The 15,278-nt window shown below is 34.3% G+C and overlaps 1 protein-coding gene across 1 annotated transcript; it reads left to right on the top strand.

The window, feature by feature from the left end:
• The first annotated feature begins 9,862 nt into the window (after positions 1 to 9,862).
• Positions 9,863 to 15,278, top strand: LOC105359028 (uncharacterized). The gene is made up of 4 exons (XM_011495503.1): positions 9,863 to 10,118; positions 10,632 to 10,912; positions 13,955 to 14,085; positions 14,833 to 15,278. Exons 1-4 carry the CDS (start codon positions 9,863 to 9,865, stop codon positions 15,101 to 15,103), a joined length of 939 nt encoding a protein of 312 aa, XP_011493805.1. The 3' UTR covers positions 15,104 to 15,278.

Here is a 15,278-nt window from a genome sequence, read left to right as displayed (position 1 = left end):
TGTGGGTGTGGTGGTGTGGTGGTGGTGGCGGCGGTGGCGGCGATGGCAGCAACGGCAGCGGCGGTGGCAGCAGTGGCAGCAGTGGTGGTTGGGGCTAGTGGTGGTGGTAATGGGTGGAAAGTGTCGATGGTGGTGGTGGTGATAGTGCTGCTGCTGCTGCTGCTGCTTTTCTGCCGTCGTGACTCTCGGTGTGGTGCAAGCAGCGTCTAGGCCAAACAGCGTGTCGAGTGTATTACGCTGCCCTAATGCCGGATACAACCCTGCGCGCGCAATCGTTCGATAGACGCGCGAACCACCGCTGCCGCCACCTCCGCCTTCACCGCCGTCGCTGCTACCGCTGACACCACTACTAGCACCACCGCCACCAACGCTCCTTCCCCCCCCCCCCGTAATCGTTCTCGTCGTCCTCGTCGTCGCTGTTAATGTTCCGCCAACTCTGGGGATGAGAAAGACGAAGACTGAGTGCCGCGACAGCTTACCACACTCATACAGCCACATACACTCACTCGTCTCTGAGTCGTATATGTACATAGACGGGGGGGACTTTTTCTCTTTTTATCGCCGCCTTAGGGTATCTCTTTGCTGTGTTCCCGTGACCTGCGGCGCCTTCGGTGCGAAGATGCTGAGATTTCACCTCCTCTGCCCGCTTGGAATTCTTCCTCGACGTCGAGCTCCTTTCCACCCATTCCATCTCGAATATTGCAAATGAGGGCCTTGAGGAGCCAATAGCTGCAGCGTGCATCTATGATTTCAGGATGTAATGCGTGATTGGGCATGGATATTAGACCGAACGTATCGAGCTCAGGTGAATGCTTCACGTGACTTGGTATACGATTTAGCAAGTAGCGATATTAAAGCTAAAATACTTTTAAGCGACTTTGCAAATGGAACTGCATCGACGTCCATTACCTCACCTTACGTTTACATATCCCTTTTTGCGCATTTTTCCCCCGGCTTTACGTAAAATGAGGTATTTGCAATTTCGAAAATCGATAATGCAATTGCGCTGGAAAATTTACGTTGCGACAGGGTTTATAACGAGAGGATCGCGTGCAGTCGACGATGATTTTTGCAAAATACAACCGGGACTCTGCACTAGACGTCGTTCTCTTCGAGCAGAGACTCGGCTTATTCAGCAATTTTTACTGAAATAACTAGAGGTCTTATCTCATTGTTGATTTCACGGGATTGATAGGAGTTTCGGGGATAGCGCCGTAAATGATAATCACTAGTAAATTTATCGAACCGTCGATGTGGCTTCGCCTTAGCGAGCTCGTTACGATACATTTTCAATTCTTTCGAGCGAAAGATTAAGTTTGCAGGCCGTTTTATTCGACTGGATAAGACGCCGTACCGTAAAATTATCGCGCGTAAAATCTTTTGTAAAATTATTTCCTTGCTGTCCTATAATAAAAATTATGGGACCACTAAAGAATATAAAGACGTAAGGGCTTAAGGTTTTTATTACATAGAGGTCTACTACTGAAAAGTTTTTGTTACGTGTGCGATTGATTATTAGCTGTGTTACAATATAGCTTTTTATATTGTTTATTCGGTGGAAAATATGTATGCTATATATATTATGAATTAGTCGATAATGAAAAATTGAATAAGAATGCAATTGTAGTTATACATCAAGTTTACTGAAGCACATAAATTCAAGCCCATAAAAATATGATTTTTGTTATTTCATTTCAAATCGCACAATCAATATCGATCGATGAGATTTGTTCCATTTACCAATTTGTTGATGATTAAGTGACTGGTACAAAGTATTTTTAGATTTATTTTCAAGTATTTTCACGCGATATGTATTTAAATAGTATTAAAACTAAATAAATCGATATTTTATAAGATTCTAATAAAAGTATCACCGATCAATCAATAAATCAAAATGTCTTTACGAATACTTGGAACGTAAGCCGAGATAGCATAATGATAAGGTCGAGCGAAAGTTTTTCGTCGTCTTTTCTACAATTGTAATAGCAGATCCAATTGCGGTAAATTAATTTATTATTATTAAACGCTTGTATGACTTTCATGGAATATCAATTAAATTTAGTCGTTTAATAAGCTTTTGGAGGGATTTGCCTCAACCCGAATTTATATGCGAACGAAGCATTCTTTATTATTTAAACTTCATTTGATCGTTGTTAATAAATTGAATACCGAATGAAATAAAGGCAAATTTCAATTTAGTCGTTCAAATTCCCAAGACCATAAATACGTTTTCCTTATCTTCAATACAATTATCCGTTGCCTTTGCAAAATAATCTTTTACAAATCAATATAGTTTTTAATTTAAAACACAGCAATATTTATTGTTCAGTATGACTTCGACGCAATTAGCAAGAAAATTATTGTGACGATAAAGTAAATAATAATGAAAAGTGAACATACATTGATACCTTTATTTGATTACTGAGAACGATTATGTAATATTTCAACTAGACAGTTTGATAATACATCGACTTTAAGTTCTTCTCGAATCAATCCATGAACATTTTTACATATTCTATTCGATTCGTAAAATAATGAAACAATTCTAAATGAAGAGCAATTTGACTTCATGATTTCTAATAACGTAAATAAGTAATAATTTCATTTAGGCAATCAAAATCTAGATAAATTGTAGTATATTATGTGATTTTCTTTTTATTTACGGAACATAATCCTTACCTAACAAAACGATTGAATTATAACTAAACGTCATTTAATTATTTATAAGAATAAGTTTATTAATTAATAAAAACAGATTGCTGAATTTATTATTAATTTATAGGCTTGTATTTAAATTATAAATCAATTGATTAGCCAATAAAGACTGGATAGATAATTCAAGCCCTAAACTTTAATCGGATAATGCTTTTAGCTTTAATTAAATAATAAGTTCTAAATGTTTTCATTAAAATTAAAATGTACAAGCAAGTTATCTTTTATAAATCTGAATTTTTAAAAATAAGGACATAAATTATTCTTTAAACTAATGATAAATCGTTATTCTATATATATATATATATATATATATATATATATAGTGACTATAAGCTTAATGCGCCAATTCCGCGATTTAGTGTACTTTAATTGCTGCTTGGCAAATCACGATGTTATTTATTCGAAATGTACTCGACGCATTTTAATGCTCGTCGGCGTGATTTGACATTTTCATAACGTTAATGTAACACACGAAGCTTGATAAATCGTATCCTATTAAGCCTAAATGGATTAAAATTTGATAACTAAAGCATAACACCTGTTGAGTTGAACAAATTCGCAAATGTTAAGATTCTCGTATACTGACGATAATCCTCAATTATTTTCCTCTCCAAGGTATTTTTCTCAACTACTCCGGTGAATTCAATGGGTTAGCAATGTTATTCCGAACGTTGACTCTCAAAATTTTAAGATTAAGAAACAAGGATGCGCGAATTGATTCAAGCGCGCCATCACTCGTCATTAATGAATCTATCAACCTCATCGATGGAACGACTCAATTACGGTAATTAGGCAACTAAAGTGTCAAAATGCGTCATATAAACATTTACGCAAAACATAAATTTAGAAAAGAATGCAGCGGGAGGTGACATCTACTCGAACATCAAGGACTAGATATTGTAAACTGAAAAGTTTTTCATCGACTGTCAACGCAAGCATTAAAAGGCGATTAAGTGACGCTCGGATGTCCCACACCAATGAAGGTGAATCTGGGTCGTCCTCACTTGCTCTATATCACTCTCCTTATATATGTGTAAATAGATCCTACTACTCTGCATCACACAGAAGCATAAGATACTTTTTTACTCTTGTGCTCAGAGACCTTGAGCGCTTGAACGCCGATGCTGCAAACAGAGTCTCCACGTCATGAAGTCCCTCTCCTGCGGCAATAATTTATCTATATATCATCGCTCTCTCTCTCTCTCTCTCTCTCTCTCTCACTCTCTCTCTTTCATCCTCCCGGGTGTGAATCTTGGGACGAACAAACGATCATTAAATATCTCTTTATATTATCCCTCGCTACTGTCATTCAAAGAGTTCTTTTGTGCATGGCATCCGCTACCGTCGCTCAAGATAACGGAGCTTTTATTTTCTCTTTACAACTCCGATGTGCCTTGTTTGCTATACTTTAATGTGTCACAAGTAATTCAACGATATTCTGATTATTTTGATTTTATACTTACGTAATCTTCAGCCGGACTATAATAACTCGAATATACAGTGCATTGAATTTTGACTGGATGTAATTTGGTGGTGTAAGCTGAAAATTCTTTTAACTGATTTTTTTTTAATATATATTATATTTTAACAGAATTTTTAAACAAGGAAGAATTTCCTTAACTATAATAATTTTACACGACAATTATTTTTTCCTTACTATTTACTATTACTATAGCTATTATATAGATATTCCTTTACTATTGCTATGGATCAACGGTAATAAACTTTTTTATTATTTGAATGGAAATTTAAATGTACTGTTTATATTATTGACAGCTGGACTTTCTTATTCATTCAATAGTTTCGATAACTTCTTTAAATCAAATTTAAATCAGGTGATATATTGCCAAATTTTATAAATATTTCAACAGCAATATGGCATGCATTTATTATACCGTGTCAACTAAAATTGATAGCTCTACTGTATTCGGAAAAATAAATCAATAAGAGCGTGTACCAGGATTCCAAGTCAATCAAAATAACTTTACGATCGATCGCGGTGTCCTTCCAAAAATTGACACTCGTCCCTTAAATCATTATATTTATATCATGTATAGAGTTAACATTAATAGAAAAAAACAAAAAAAAAAACAAAAACAAAAACACAAACAATTGCAGCGTAACAAGTAAAACTGCTGCCAATAAAACTAGATTGTCCGAATTTTTATTCGACATCGTTTGTTCGGGCAATATTTTTTAACCGAACGTAAGCGATTAGATAATTATTAAATAATTACATATTTTAATTATTTCATTTTGATTTATTGCGGTGTTAATTGAACACCATGAAATATTATGAAATTCAATTAGAAAAAGCAATGTTTCATCGAAACTCAAAGCCAAATATAATCAGCTGCCACTGATAAACATTAAACGAATTAGCTGCATAAGTTTTCATTCTCAAAACGCTTACGAGACCTTAATCGCGTCCTATTAATTACGAGAATTTGAGTCATAACGCGTGTTACGGAGCGTACAGCATTGGGTTGGGACTCAGTAGTAAAGGTCCGAGTCGAGCGGACGGGTAATCCGAAATCCCTCATAACGGATTGGCCGTACGAAAAGTCAGAGAAAGCGGTGTAGCGCCGGTAATGTTCTTGCCATCCTGCTCTTTCGAAAGCGTGTCAATGCCGCGGTCAATTGTTATCGGCTGCCACGTCGCGCTCTCATGGTCGCACTTCCTTACAGTCTCGCCAACTTCTTGGCTAAATTGGCCGTGTCGTTTACGCTGCCTCGCATTTGCCGCCCGTCGAATTCATCTACTTGTCCTGACGTTCCGCGCGTCACTACTCACTTAATTCTCTACGGCAACTTTACCCTGGCAACTTGAGCGTCAAAGACCTCGTGCGATTATATTGACGAGCTGGCAAAAATAGGACTTTGATGGAAGGTGGAGGGGATAGCGCTCGATGAATTTTTAAGAAAATGTCGTTGAAATGCCTGTCCCATTCTCAAGGAGGGACGAATGTGGGAGACGGATAGCAGAGAGGGAATGATGATCGATTAGAATTAACGTCACGCAAACTTCCACGTACATGGAAATAAAAGTGGCGCTAAACTAAGGATAAAGTACGCTAAAAATACGTCGAGCCTCGTGAGCACCCTACCGTATAAATTGTCTACCGTACAAACTGTTTCAGCTGTGGGGTAGTCGAGGCGATATTCGTCCGACCTCGATTCCGAGGCATCGTCCGTGCTCATCGACGGAAAATACCAGCGACTGCGGTATACGTGCGATACGTAAGGACACTTTTAAACATTTTGCCGGTACCCGTGTATATAGGACCCGATAAACCAGGTTTATTGTAACGAAACTCGTGTCGATTATCGGGAATGAAGCGCTGTCCGTCGGTGGAACGTCCCCGTGTGTGTACGCGCGTTTTTCCTTTTCTTCTTCTTTGCTTTGCTTTGTCATTCGTTTTGTTGTTTAAGCTCTTAAATTTTGTTGTTTAAGGAGGCACTTAAGTAATCTTATGATTTTCATCGCAATTACGCGAAATAATTACGATAACCACGATTGATTCACAGGTGCGTTGCTCACAATGCGACTTCAGACGAGTCTATATAAATTCGAATAAATTTTTGGATGAAACATCTACGCTCGCGTGGTCAATGCATCTTTTATATAATGAGGCACGACTATGCGATTAAACTATTCCGTTCTTTTAAAATAAATGAAATCTATCGGCTCTCCTCGTCCTTTGATATCTCGCGCAGCGCAAATGGGTAAGATAATTACAGAGGAGCTCGACTTTACTTGCACAAGCGCGAGCTTTTCACGTGCATGCGGGGAGAAGAAAAGGCCCCTTTAAGGGCTTGAATTGAAGGGGAGTCGGGAGCAAGTGCAAGAGCGAGTAGCCGGGAAAAATCGACGCGGAGGAATGAGCGTATGTAGGTAAAGGCTCTGCTTTCTCGGGCGGCATAACCTTGCTCTGTACAGCTGATGGAGAGACATTAATACGTCTGGTGCATTGGGGTGCTTGTAAAAAGAAATGAGAGAGAGAGAGAGAGAGAGAGAGAGTATCCCCTTTAGAGAGGCTCCAGACAGACGAACCCCTGGGCAACGCTCGCCCTATCGTCATAGCAACCCCGTCGACATCGCGCGTAAAATGAACGCGCTCACATCGTGGAACCTCTTTCTCGCTCTCGTTCTTTTTCTCTCACTCATTCACTCTCTCTCTCTCTCTCTCTCTCTCTCTCTGTCGGTGCTCTCGGTGCTCTTCCTCTCGCGAGCGACGCCTCCCTCGATTTGCATAATTATTTTCTTTTAACCGAAACTCTTCCTTCTCATCAGCCACTCCAGTCAATGCCTATTCTTTCCGTTCCCGGGCTAAATTCTCTCCCGCGAGTAGTAGCCCACGTAACGGGCCGGCGTCCCGCTCCCTCCTATCTGTCTACGTGTTTTTGGGCAAATTTATCTTTAAAGTCACTTGGTGGAATGCCAGACTTGAATCATATCACTTATTATATCGCAATTCGTGCGATCCCCGATTTTTGTATTTTCATTATTATTTGTCGCTGCTCTTTCATCATTTCCGTATTCACAGCGTCGAGAACAATTAGTCGCACGATTGTATAGCATTATTGCGCCATCGTCGCAGTGGGATATCATTTTAAGGGGTAAAATGTAACGCGGGCTAGTGCGTTATTGCCGAGCATAATAATAAAGAGGTCGCGCGCAACTGCGTCGTAATGAGCCACCGAGCAATAATACATTTAAAATGCTCGTAAATTCGTAAATTATTATTTTACGATTATTTATCGCGAATCTGGGATAGAGGACCGACTATGCAAATTGAGCCATTAATACATTTAAGTAGGAGTATAAAATAATTCAAGTATTGATAGAATGTTTAGTGGATATTTAGGCTAATTTTATGAAACAATGCATTATTAATTTTAGATTTTGGATAAGCAGACTGGTTAGTGAGCTTATTATACATATAGATAATTAATTATTAATGTTAAAATAGACTTTTAATTATTATTATTTATCTTAGTCTTTATATACTTGCAAATTATCTCTCTCCCCCTGCCCTTCCCACTTCTCGCTCTGTTCTACGTATTAAGACCATGAATAATGTAAACAAATGTATATATATACAAATCCTTCAATTTCTCCATAATTCTTCTATGTATTTATTTATATCTCTTTTTACTTAATCCTTGAGTTATTTCATATCTACCAATGTGATCAGGTCTCATGACACTTTCTACATTCAAATATATACTCTTTCAAATTAAATTTCAAAATTTATTTTAAACAAAATGCGTCTTACCTTGCAACTTTTTTTCACGAATTGCATTCTTTTTAAGTAAATATTTGATCTCTTCATTGAAGCATATACGACGATAATTTGAATTTTTTAGGACTGAAATGGTCAATATTACGACAATATTACAAATATCAATCTTCAATACTAACTCAAGAAAATCAATCTTTTTAACTAATTAATAATATATTCAGTAATTGTTCGAATCTTCATAATTATATTATAATATTTATTTCTTCTTTCTCTATAATTTATATGTTTATCTGCAACAAGAAATAAATAATTATTTATACTGATCCGTTTTTGAAAGTTATTTATTTCTTTTATATATATTTATGACATTTGTCATACTTGTACACATTCATCTACAATAATACTCAATAGTTTGTCAATAACATATAAATATTTATATAACGTATCAGAAAATATTATAATTTTATGTTAAAATTAAATCAACGTTCAGATTGAATTCAACATTTCCTTAAATATTAAATAAAAATTGTGGAGCGATGTCGAGTATTCGTCTAAACGATAATGCAAAAAGTCTATCAAAATGACCAGCTGAAGAGATTTAAAATAATTTAATTTAATATGTGGTCATTGATAAAATTTTTGTATAAACCAAGTATTTGTAAGTATAGTATGAAAGATACAAAATACATATTCTACCAATACTTATCAAATGATATATTTGGAAGTTTTAACAGAATATATGTTTTTTATTAGTCGAATGCCAAAGATAGATGATACAAACTTTTTCTTTCTTTTTTTTTCAACGCTGATTCATACGATCTATACAAATATAAACATATATATATATATATATATATATATATATAGAGAGAGAGAGAGAGAGAGAGAGAGAGAGAGATAGAGAGAGAGAAGAGCGAGCGGACGATTGTACATTTGTACGTATTTCAAATTTTAATTGAGAGTATTACTTAAAATTTTAGTTTTCTACGAAAATATGTTGCATTAGAAGGCTTTCAATTCATTCATTTATAAAAAAAAGTTTTTTTTATTTCTAACAAAAATTTTGAAAACTTTGAGGGTCCAAAAAATTTGTTGGCAAAGCTCAAGAAAATTATTATAAAAATCTCGTTAAATAATTTTCAGTGGTTTTTATTTATACATTTATGGATAGTAGTTTTGTCATTTTGCAGAGCAACGCTCCAGTAAAGAAACGTGTATACGATATCCCAGGAAGACTTGTCATAGCACACTAAATAGTAGTAATTTGATTCAATACACGATGACTGAGTTTCTATAACGAGCACATATGAAAACCACTGAAATAGTACTTAATCACTCTAACTGCTCCAGTTTTACGACTTTGGTTTCTAAAGATCTCCTCGCGCAAACGTTATAACAACAGTATCACGAGTTTCCGCCCAGCAGTCGTTTAACTCAAGACGATGAAATCCACTGTTCATAAATGTCTCTGATTACTACATTAACTGTCATCTTGTCAGCTTAGCCAGCGAAGCGAGTGATCCAGAGCCTCCTTAAATTGGTCGTAATGGGATCGCGATTTGGCCGGCGATGCGCTTCCACTCCACGCACCGAGGCCACTCGCTTCAGTCCTTATACTCGACGCACAGGGATCTTGAACTCACTTGCCATTACCTCGCACCCCAGCTACCCAGTATTCCGACCATTGATTTACGCAAACGGCCTCGGCGAGACAAAAGAGAGACAGAGAGAGAAAGAGAGAGAGAGGGAGAGAGATAAAGAGTATCGATGAGCACCGAGGAAGAGAGCTCGTGATTTGTGGATTTAATTAAAGCGCCGTAACTACTGCCGGGCGAACTAAAACGATAAAACAATAATAAGAGCGTGAGTAAGAGCGGGACAAGCCCAGTCCAGGAAGGACGATGCAGAGTATGCAGGCGCTGCTGTTCCTGGTGGCGTTGGCTACCGGGGAGGTCGTTAATTCGCCGCCGGTGGGCTTTTCCATGGAGCGACGGAGAAACCACTCGAGCTCGACGGCATCCGCGGCCACGACGACGACGCAGGAAGGCACGAAAATTGAATCATGGTCGCCGAGCCAGCCGGAACTGACGCAAATGCTCTCCTACCCGAGCATGCCAAATCCGCAGCCCTTCGTGCCAGCCAACTACTACCTACCGGGTAATGCCCACCTCTCGTTTCTCTTTCTCGATTTCTTTACGAGCACACGCCTCCCCCGACAATATTACAATTTACACTAATTTCTCAGCCACTGTAAAACCATCAGATGCCCTTACTTTGGGCGATATTTTTATTATGGAGGAGCTTGGGAGTTTCCATTCTCTCTACCTAACGGCTTTGTACTAGATAATAATAATAACGACCCAACTACGCTGTAGTAAACTGCTTTAGAAATTATAATAATGTAGCGAATTTTCTAAAGCAGCCAATGTCGATGTGATGTAGCTTATCTTGCGACATGAAAGCTTCTTTAAATATACCCTTGATCCATCTTTTATTATAATTTTAATATTGTGAATTTGCATACTGTATTCAAACATTGAATTGAAAGCGCATTTTGTCTAATTTATTCTTAATAAAATACCAATTTACGGAGCTAAAATCTCCAGTTAGGTCTCGTCACACATGTGATCTTTCATTGGCGCACCTAAACAGCATTATTTAAACTTATAGGTGATCACTTCACAACACCGCCAAATGAATATCGTAGCGAACATTATAATTATCCATTCGACTCGGCCTACGCTTATCCAGTTCCACAACCTCCACCGATCGACTCTTCATTGATCCCAACGACAAAACACTTCGTTATCGTTAGCTTTATTGGCTTACTGCTCCTCTTCGCTATCATTCAGAATTCCATAATTTCTGCTAAACGGAAGGACGCATTGGTGGAAGTTCTATCAAATAGAAGAAAACGGAGTATCATGGTTTCGACGGATTTCAGCCCAATGGTATATTATTTTATTTTTTTAACGAATAATTATTACAATTACGATGATAAAACGTAGCAATAAGTTTACACTAGTAGGAAGTATGAATGCTGTTGAAATATTATTGCTGTTAATATTTCTTATTAATTTTAATAAATGAACTCCGTCGCAGCAAGTGAAATAAGTGGGGAAATATAATTTCTCAGTAACGAAGAATATATTAAAAATAGAAATGTAGATTTAAAAACATAAAAAACAATAATTTCCATATATATGATTGGTAATTTATTAATTACGATCGATTTATTATAATTTGTCTAAACATTTTTTGGACTCAATATTATCAAACATAAATAATATATGATTAACTTGATTTATTCCTAGATCTTGAAATTTATGCAATACATAGATCTTGAATATTCATTTATGGTAGTTGTATTCTCTAAAAATAGGAAATACTTTTTAATTTTTTACTTTTATAATCAAAGATTCACCAATTATAGTAAATAATTGTTATCAATTAAATTGCCGCGAAAATTCGAGTATCCACACAAATTATAGTGTACAACTTTTTAAAAAAGAATGATGATCAATGAACGGAAGTGCGAGTGTAGAATAATATTAGTAAATCTGTCTCCAAAATGAAAAGGAGATATTGAAATCTCGAACTAATATTTTGAAACTATTGCATATATAGAAAAGAGAAAAAATAAAACATATAAAGAACCCTAATACATCTAAAACATATAAAGAAAAATTTTTTAAATATAAATTGCAACTGGATTCTTTAAAAACAATAACCATAAAAATATAAATCAATCAAATATTATATAACTATGATTCACAATTAATATAAATCCGGAATATTATTTGATGAAGATAACAAATATATAAAGCAGAATGAAAATATTGATTATTTTGAGAATTTATAATTGGAGGATAGGCACTTGTAACACTGAATAGTAATTATTTAATATTTAAACATTATTTGTTATTCCAATATATTCAAATTTACTTTAGAATAAGAAAGAGGAAAGTAAACAAAAGAAAGTTTATGTTATGTACGTAATAAACATTGTGTAAATTCCAAGTCAACTCGTGGACGAGGTTAAAATGATTGAAATATTCACTCTCAGTGAAAAATCTCAATGAAAACTTAAAAATATTTTTAAAGTTTTCGAAACTTTTTTAAAAAAGAGCTGGCGAGTCAATGAAATTTTTTAAAGGTGTGGTGTGTGATCATTTAACATGTAACTTCAGTAATATTACAAAGTAAAATGATTATATAGTTGATCTTTGTCCTATTTTTATTGGTTGGGAGCCGAGGGACACAATTCTTTTACACATTGTAGTAACAAATTGAAGGTGAGAGAAATTATTTTGTTTTACAATAGTATAAGTATGTATTACCATATGATGGATTTGTATATTTAAAATAACAAAAAAAAAAAAAAAATAACAAAAAACATAGAGTATCGTAAATTAAACACGGAATTATTTGCATTAATTATGAAATGATAGAGGTAATATTAAAGCTAATAAGTAATTCCTTTATATGACATATTAATAGCAATTATTATAAGCTTAAAATACCGATTCGATTCATGACAAACATAAGAAAATTTTGTGTACATAAATGACAATATATTTTTAAACAATTCGAATAAATTAAAATAGCAAAGGCTATTTCGGATAATGGCAAAAAAATCGGAATTAAAATTGGTCTTATAAGACCAATGTAAAATATAGTTTAGATAAAAACAATAAAATACATTAATAATAATTTAAAAGAGCCATTTTATCTATATTGCAAATGAAATTAAAAAAAAATAAATAAATAAATAAAAGAAAGTGAACTTAGAATGGCAGGCATTTTTTCTCATTCAAAGTATTATGTATAAATAATACTTTTTCAATATTAAAAATGAATGATCTACTGTCCAATTTATATTCCAATTGAGATAATAATAATTTGCTTATTTAAAGCTGAGTTTTGCTACGACATTTATAAATAAAAGTTTCAACGGTATTAATAAAAATATTGAAGAACGGAAAAAATGCCAACAAAAGGAAACGTTGCAAGTCGAGAAACTAATCGATTTAAGCAAATTAAATTTTTTAAATCTTCAATAAATTACAATTGAATTTATTGAATTTCATGCATTTCTTCATTTTTGAGTAAGAAACTTAATAATTATTACATAAGTATTTTTATTCATAAAAAAATTAATATAAACCTAGTCAATCTGTTTATTCTATGTTTCTTATCAAACAATTTAGCTTCACACACCTGCATGCATAACGAATGAAAAGCGCATTCTTCAAAGTGTATGTGTTTGAAATTAAATTAAATATGAAAGCGAGGATTACAAAATATAAAGATATATGAAACCAAATAGCTATCGACAATAATTGTTGATATGCGCCGCTAAATGCCGAACTGCTAATATAGAATTAAATTTGTAATATTTCCTGTGCTGTACTAGTTCTCAATCATATTTTCAGTAACGTGAACTGCTTTAACAAACTATTTTATTCCAATTTCATTAATTGATTTATTTTCCCAATCCTCTTCTATTATAACTATTATACTAAGGACATAGGTTATTTAGCTATATAAAGTGTTAAAAAAAAAAATTATGTAAAAAAACTTTGTATTTCTTAGAATATTATACTACATCTTATTCTAAACATTATTTTAAAATAAATTATTTGTTTATCAATTTTTAATTCACTTAGACAGATGGAATGTCGACTATTAATAAAATGATAGGCTGAAAATGAAATAATTATAGTCTGCATAAAATATTCTGGCAGTATTTATTTAATTATTTTTATTATAACTGATATCGAAAAAATTCAGCAAATTTATATGTATTTACAATAAAAAAGAATTTAATTTTCATATTTTAAACTTCATTAAAATACAAATGTTTGCTGATTTGACGTTTTATTTTTCTAAATATGCGCATGTTCAATGAATACTATTTATCGACCTGCTTTAACAAGCACAAAATGATAAATATAAAGAAATACCAAAATAAGGGTGTTGGCTTTTCCCAGACTCCAGAAGTAGAAACGACATTAAACGAAGATGCTCGTGTACGCTGCATACAACGAACATTATGTTATGAAAATCGGAAGCTTCACGAGGATTTCGGTTATATTGGAAATATTCTGGGAAAGTATTTAACGTAAGTTTAACATTTTTTTTTTATCTCCTTGCAAATGTTAGAAACTTTTGATCATTTAAAGATATAATAATAGAATGATTGTGTACATATTTTGTTCGATGTCTTTAAAATAAAAAGTTTTAGCAATTTCATTTAACTGCCCGCTTATGGATGGGAGAAATGAATTATTGATATGCTTAAATTTTGTACGGATTCCGGATGTTTCCATAAATATTCATGCAATAAAAAAGTATCGGCGAGTATGACTTGGTTTCAAAAGTTCTAGTATTTGATTTATTTTTTGTGCATCCGAAGTTTGAGATCGTGGCAGCAGTTAATACACCAAATGAAATTGTAATTCAAACTTTTCCATCCATTTTTAGTCGTAAGAAATTTTTTAAATAAACATACAATTTCGAAGAACTCTAAAGTAAATTACTTTCATGTATTAATTATTAGTTGTGTATGTATCCTCGATATAATAAAATTTTTAATAAACTTCTCAAATAAGGCTGTACTTGCGTAAACAACGACGAGAATAAAATACGAGTAAATAATGGGAAGCTCGTAGTTAGATTTCACTTTGCCGCAAATGCAAATATAATTTTAATTTCCTTCCAAAATACAATATATTGTTTGAATAAACATGATATATAATGCAATTTAATTTTCACATTAAAAGACAGTCGTATTTTCAAATATTTGTACCTTCGAAATATCTAAGAATAAAATTTTTCTATTTACACTTCGGATGATTTCGTTGAATAGGCAAAGAAAGAAAAAAATTAAAGCAAGAGAGAAAAATTGTTTTCGAAATTTGCTTCTTCTTAGACGCCACATGCAAGGTTACCTAAAAGAATTCTCGCCGAGCTGGGATCGACTCGTAATGGATGCGGCCAACGCTGGGATGAGAGGCGAGGATTGCAACGTCATTTATCGAGACTGTAATTTTGATAATCCTTACGAGTTGGTTGGAAACGACGCTGAAGAGAGTGAAATTGTTCTGAAAACGAAGTTCCGCATGCCGCCACAAATATGAACGCAGCTGAAAAGTTAAATACACTTATGCACTAGGCGATCCTTATTACCGGAAGTGAATTATATTTTGTTCTAAAAGGTAGAAGGAATAATATTCGGGAGCACATACGCGATTCACCGTTTCTCACAATGTTTGTTTACATTATAGAGATGTATTATAGAGATATTTATTATTG

Source organism: Ceratosolen solmsi, unplaced genomic scaffold, assembly GCF_000503995.2.
Source record: "Ceratosolen solmsi marchali unplaced genomic scaffold, CerSol_1.0 scaffold1, whole genome shotgun sequence".
NCBI lineage: Eukaryota > Metazoa > Arthropoda > Insecta > Hymenoptera > Agaonidae > Ceratosolen > Ceratosolen solmsi.
The sequence above is the reverse complement of the archived record's forward strand: the minus strand, read 5'-3'. Positions and strand labels throughout refer to the sequence as shown.